A 7,287-nucleotide genomic window follows, 5' to 3' on the forward strand; every position below is an offset into this window, starting at 1 on the left:
TAAACGTTTGTATCTTGGTTTTAGTTTTAATAGACATGAGCCAGGTCTCAGAACCGTAGCGTTTTGTCAGAGCATAGCACTGAATAATTGTTATCTTACTATACTTAGCATTTAGTCGAGCAGTAGCATTGCTATCTGAAATCACGTGCAATTCAAGTACGACATTTTTAATGCTTAGAATCAGATATATACCAACATCATTAATATGAGGAATGCACGTATATGACATGTCTGAGTATATTATTAAGTCACCTTCGGCTGTACGTTGTTCATCAGCAGTATTCCACCTCATCTCACTATTTCTAGAACCTCATTACGTAGATCGGTTGTCAGCTGTGCTCAGTCACATATGCTCACACCAATTGTAGAAGCACTTTTTCCACTCCGATTGAGACACCTCCAAAACAAGCGGAATAGTCGCCATACGACCAGATCGTCATGTGACAGATCTTCCATTATCAGCTCACGCACGGCATCAATGTCCTCTGATGCCGTTCTGTGGACGATTTTCATGGAATTTGTCGTTGAGCGAGCGTCGGCCACGATTGAATTCATTAAACCAGTTTTTCGCAGTGCTATAGAATGGTGCTTCATCGCCATACAAAGGTTTAAGTTCATCAATGCACTCTTGTTGTGGTAATACACATCGAAAGTTGTGAAAAATAATCGCACGAAAATGTTCACGTCTTAATTCCATTTTTTGATCGAAATGAATTTTTCAAGTCTCTGTAAATAAAACAATTCACAATTAAATGACAACACGTTCTGAGTGATGTTATGCTAAAAAATGTCAACCTTTCCAATGGAAATGTCAGATTGCACCGCACCTGGTAATACTTAGTGTTGCCTAGGCCAGATATATAAATAGCAGCCCTCGTATGGCGGTGGTAATAGTTAAAAGTCAGAGTCACATGGGCAGAATGATTGCATTCATGATTTCCATTTGATGAACAGTTGCATTTTACAACTAAGAACAGCAAAGAACAGCAAAAGTGTTAGAAGGGCCCGGCTCTCTCCCAAGGAGGAAACTATACCCATTTTAGTATTGAGACACATATTTATGAATGATTAAAGTCCTTATTATTATTTAACACAAATTTTATACAAAAATTTAAGAAAAATTTAAGATTCATCCGAATCGTCATTTTCTATTTGAATTGGAGTTTCAAATTAAAACTATGACTTGACCCGAGCCAAATTTTTCAAAACTGCTGTTGACAATTTTTGGTGATTGTTTGAACTTTGCAACAAACGGCAGCTGCTATCAGTAAAAAATAATCAAAGCCGACTAACTATTCAAGCCACCAGACAGCTATGCGAATACAACAACAACAACAATAACAATAACAATAACAGCAACATCAACAACAAAAACAAATGCAACAAAAATGTCTTTAACTCGGCCGACAATAAATGCAGAATTAAATTTGCAACAGGAAACAAGCAAACAAGCGTCAAATAGCAAGAAAAACACAGTAAATACAACAACAATGAACACAAAATAAAAAAAAAAACAACATAACAAAGAAAAAAGAATTAAATATTGAAACGTAACAGAAAGCATAAATAATTTTAAAGAATAAAAAAAAATGCAAAAACAAAGTAAACAATAATGAAAGATTAAATAAAATGACAAAGCGAGCATTGGTGGCCTTCAGCTGCCGGCATTGTTTTGGGTGGGTGAGCTGCAGCAGTAAATGTGCGAACGCGGAGGGGCAGTTGCCAATATGTCAATGTGCCAATGTGCGAGTAGTAGAAGTGCTTCATTGCCGCTTTGCTGCTTAAAAGCGACAGAACTTCATGACAAACTTAAGATCTTATAACGCAAGTATTGTATAAAGTGTTGTTGTGCTGTACTGTGTGCACTGTGTTGTTGTAATTGTTTCTACAGTTGTTGCAGTTAACTCACAGGAAATTATCATATAAATGAGCGGGAAGGAGCGAGGCAATGAAACATGACTTGCTCGTTTGTGCGTAAGGAAATTTAAATGCTGTTTTCCTGTAAATATTATGAGACGATGTAGCTGCGGGTAGAGAAGATGTTGCTGGTTTGTATTTATTGGAAAGGAATTATTCAAAAATGTATCACAGTTTACGGTATTTTGTCCTCAATGTAGATTTAAACTACTTATTATGTTATGCTCTGTTCAATTTTATTAATAAATATAGCAGAAAATTAATGGGATTATCTCCACACGCCTCAGAATTTTAGTATGAAAAAAATTATATTAGGATATTTGCAAATGTGGGCTGCAAAGATTTGCTCTCACATATTTAAGGTATAGTGTAAGAAAAGTATTATTTTCCAACAGAAGGCTTTACTTTTCTGTATAAGTCCGATCGGGATATGTTAGATGGCGTTAAAAATATGAGATATTGTACAAAAAAGCTTTTGGTTTTGGAATTGGTTGAGTCAGATTTCTTTGAGCGCGCGTCAAAGATGATTATTTCGGTAATTTCGATGTCAGATGCACCACATACTGGAAGCCCAACTGTTGAAAATGCCGATAAAATCAGGAAATTTGTCGAGTCTGACCAGTTCGAGTCATGTAAGCACTGTTTCGATTGCTAAACAGCTTAGATAGGTAGGTTGGAGTGGCGGTCTTGTTTCCAAAAAAGCCACTTGAGCTCAAATGATGCCCCATTGTGATACCATAGGAATGCCATTGTACGTACAGAGATTTAAATGAGTGTACAACCAATTCTGAAGAAGGTACCGACTCCCCCCATTAGGTAAAGGAAAACTAACCTGACAGTTTTATAAACTTGGTCAGGTCCCTAACATTACAGGATGACAGTTCAGTCAGATCGGTGAAAAAAGGGGATCCGAAGATCTTAAATCTTTTTCTACCTAAGAAAGGACACTGACATATGAGATGGCCCCAGTCTCCCCCTTATCCTCAGAGCCACAACCTCGGCAAAAATCATAATAGGGTAGACCCAGTCTCGTAGGTGAGGAGGTTCCGCCTTAGTTGCAGTAGCTGATTAGTTCGTTTCTTGTCTAAATCAGACCAAGTAAACATAGAAATCTAGCATTAAGGTTCGTCAGCCCAGTTTTGCCTGGCTATGCTCAGTTATTTTTGTTTAATTGCCAGTTTAATTGTAGGAAGTATAACGACTATATCTGAGAAGATAATGTTAGGGACCCAAAAGCTAAAGATTGCACTAAAAACCAGGAGCATTTGAAACCATTCAAATTAGGTTAAATACAAAAAGAAGCTCGATGTATGGGTGCCACACGAGTTAACCAGACCTGGTCCAGACCTAGCACCAACTAATTACCATTTATTCCTATTTATGACGAACGACTTTCTTGTGAAAAATTTGCGTCAATAAAATCTTACGAAATTCGATTGTCTCGATAGATTTTGTCCCGATGAAGTCATCTATGAGAGAGGCATGATGAAATTACTCTCAAGATAAACACAAATTATCGAACAAAACGGCGCATATTTAACCCTGATTGGGGTCAAATATCATTCTAGATCAATGGTAATTCTAACAATGGTAAATAAGCCTTTCATTTTCTGAAAAAATAATGGATTTCGTTTTACTACTCCTTTTATGTATGCACGAAAGAGATTAAAATGTAATAATCTCACATTTGGTATTCAATAAATGCATACCTACTACTGACTGCTTTTCTACCCTTCATAGAAAGCAGGAATATGAACTGACTATGAATTTCGGCATATGTCTGCCGCGGGTTCAAGTTACATGGTCCATTCGATCAGTCTTTTCTTGACTATTTTTTGCAGTAAATGTGGCCGTATGGTGTCAATGGCGTCAGTGGTGTCATGAACATTGGCTTCCAGTGCTTCAAGATTTGCCGGTTTGTCGACATATATCTATGATTCAAAATAGTCCAATAAAAAATAATCGAGATACGTTAAATCGCACAAATGAGAGCGTCAATTAACAGGACCACTTCTGGAAATAAGTTGTCACCAAATTGATTTCGATATAATTTGATTGTCGCACTGTATGTTAATTTGCGCCATCTTGTTGGAAACAAATGTCAAATGTCATCGATGCTTAACGAATTAAATTTATATAGCTCGATTGTGCTCCCCATTCACCGTAAGAGGAAATCCTAACTCTGTTCTCATTTCAAAAGAAATAAGGACAGATGATGCCACTGGTGTGTAAACCGCTCCAAACAGTCAAGGTGAATGGATGTAATGGTGATTCGTTAACGGCTTGAGGACTATCTTCGCTCAATATGCGGCAATTTTGCTTATTAACGTAGCCATTGTATTGACCGGAAAATGGACTAAGTGTTCTATAAACTTAAGTTTCCACAATTTAGAAGCGTTGTTTTAGATCTGTTTAGAGTTTTAGAGATTCATAAGGAATTGCCAAACCTTACTGAACACAGTTTGATTTAAAGTTCTGGAATTCAGTCCAATTTACATCCAGAACTGTTTTGGACTGCTACATACCTCTACTGTGGCCATGACCTCGTTGGCTGACAGACTCCGTTCACCTTTAGCAACCCACTGTTTCGATTGTTCCTTGGTCTATAGCGTGTTGTGATTGATCCATGTTTCGTCCACAGTAACCAATCGGCACAAAAATTCGTTCGGATTACGGCTGAACATCGCTAAATACTCTTTTGAAGTGATCACACGATTGCACTTATGGTCGAGTGTGAGCAATCGCGGCACCTATCTCACGGAGAGTTTTTTCACATCCAAATATTCGTGTAAAATATGATGTACCCGTTCAGTTGAGATACCTACAGCATGAGCCAACTCACGTACTTTCATTCTCCAATCATCCAATATCATTTCATGGATTTTATCGACGATTTCCGGCGTGATCACTTCTTTTGGGCGACTTGAACGTTCGGTGTCACTAGTGCTGGTACGACCACAACGGAACTCTGTAAACCATTTCTTAACCATTAAAATTGATGATGCCGAGTCCCCGTAGTATTTATCAAGTCTTTCCTTAGTTTCAGTGATGGATTTTTTACGTTAAAAGTAATGCTTAATCAGCACACGAAATTCAATTTTTTTCATTTTCGTAAAAATTCACAAGGTTGTCTGCTTTGAACGGCTATCAAACACCAACTGAACGACGTAGCTTGCTCAAAATTAGAAAGTTGCCCACTGGTAAATTACATCTGAAGTCAGCACTGTTGCATTTGAAGTAACTGCGCGGGAAATTCAAAAAGTCACTGACTTATCAAACCGCCTTCGTATCAAGTGTTGATTTGACTATACTCTAAAGACCAATTTAGGATTTATCAAAGGTTCACTATGATTTTTTTTTACTTATAAGGCTTCTTATAAGGTGACACAATATTCCAATAGACCTAAGTGAATTCTTACGACAACCGGTATAACCTAACCTAACCTAACCTTAATACATTGAAAACTTTCTTAAATGGGCAACGACAAGACCAGTAATTTTGTCGTATTAAGTGAAACATCTATTTAAAAATGTATCTATATAAAACAGAAACTTCATTTCCACTGGTTTAAAAATAATTTAATTAATAATAATTTAATTTTTTTTTTTAGTATTTACTTTGATTTCTAATATTGCTAAAAATGTTTGGATTTTTGTTAAATTTTGCTATAAATCTATCAACCATATTAGAAATGATTTTCCTTGCAGTGTTATAAATTATACTTTGTTGTCTCCTGCACCAGATGCTGTAAATCATAGCTCTTCAACAATATCACTACTAAAAGGTTTATTGAACTTAAGTTTACTTAAAAATCTTTCCAAACAAAAAGATTTATTACATGAATATAACTCAAGTGTAAGGAAATCATTGCTATATATATGCTCCTTTGGAATATTTTATATATAAAATATCAGAACCGAATGTCCTTTAATTACGGGACGTTGAAAACATGTTTTAAATGTTGACAGCAGCTTGAAAACATTAGCACCCGAACATACAGCAGATGCAGCAGATGCTGTCGCAACTTATTCTGATGAATGGAACAAGCTTTTTGTGCCATTTCGTAATGCAAACACTAACAACAAAGCTACTAACAATAACAATAACAGCAACAGAAACAAAAAGGACATATGAGTACAACCCAAACCCTAACCCCAAGCCAAAAATTGTTGTGCCAGTGAAGCAAATTTACAAATAAATGAATATAGCAGATATATATATACAGCAGATCGGCTGCAGCAGAGCAGTGAGTTACTGTGACATTTATACTTGCATAATTAATTTGCAGTGCAATGCAATGTAGTGACCGACAGCCAGAGACCTGTGTAGTACGTACCAGTTAGCGAGCGGACTACCGTTCTGCGAAGAGCATTGACTACTTTCTGCCTTACACATTCACTGCTATTCCATATTAATTCACTCTATCTTGCTTTGGTTTATTATGTGTAACTATCCTCAGTCGCAGTCAGTGAAACTCCTGCTTACAGTTCCGTTTCCTTTTGGCACTGCTTATGTCGCCATTTTCATAGTTCAACGTTATTACCGCACACAGTTTGCGATGGATGAAATAAAATATTAAATTAACATTATTATTTAAAAAAATTCTATTCATTTTATTATAAAATCACAATATAAAAAGAAAATAGAATAGAATAAAATAATAAATGTGACAACTTTTGCAAATGCGATAGTAAAGTATGAACTAGAAGTGGCGTTCTAAAGTGAACATCTCCACCAATGGATTATTTCAAAATATTCTCGTATAACAAATTTTCTTGTTAAAATTGGTTTGTTTTATTCAAAATAGTGATCTTTTGAATTAATACCAGAACTTTGATGGTCTATATATATTATTTATTGAGTATATATATTGAGCGTGATGTCTGTGACAAGCCTTTTGGATGCTAATACACCCAAAAAAGGCCTTCCATTCATTAATAATTTTAAAACAGTTAGTCGCACAGTGATAAATCATGAATCACAAGTCACAGTTAGTAGTTGAAGTAAAATAGTTCATGCAGTTATATTAAAATATAACATATATTTTAATTGGTTTGTTGCAATGGCAGGTAAGTAGATAATTTTTTGCTAACCACAATTAGCGATTTTTTGCAAAAAAAAATTTTGATGTATTCCATCTAATTTAGTTTGTTTAACAGATCTTTCACTTTTATCGGCTAATGATCTGACAAACTGTTAAAAAAGTTCTTCATTAAAATCAAGTTTCTTCTGAAGGACATTTATAGAGAATATGTTTCGTTGTTTCTTTTTACTGTAAATTTTATTATTAAAAGAAATGTACCGTTTTTCTACTTGAGTTTCCAGTAACTATCCCTGTCCCTCTGAATAAATTCATTAGAACTAGTTTA

At 35.5% G+C, this 7,287-nt stretch overlaps 1 protein-coding gene across 1 annotated transcript; it reads right to left on the bottom strand.

The window, feature by feature from the left end:
• Nucleotides 1–4,409: 4,409 nt before the first annotated feature.
• LOC119688628 lies at nucleotides 4,410–4,967 on the bottom strand (the record flags this gene model as incomplete). Its single annotated transcript, XM_038103300.1, is given in 1 exon segment — nucleotides 4,410–4,967. A coding segment is annotated over 1 exon segment (558 nt), but the record flags the coding sequence as incomplete, so codon positions are not given.
• Between the last annotated feature and the right edge of the window lie 2,320 nt (nucleotides 4,968–7,287).

This window comes from Teleopsis dalmanni, chromosome X (assembly GCF_002237135.1).
Source record: "Teleopsis dalmanni isolate 2A chromosome X, ASM223713v2, whole genome shotgun sequence".
Lineage (NCBI taxonomy): Eukaryota > Metazoa > Arthropoda > Insecta > Diptera > Diopsidae > Teleopsis > Teleopsis dalmanni.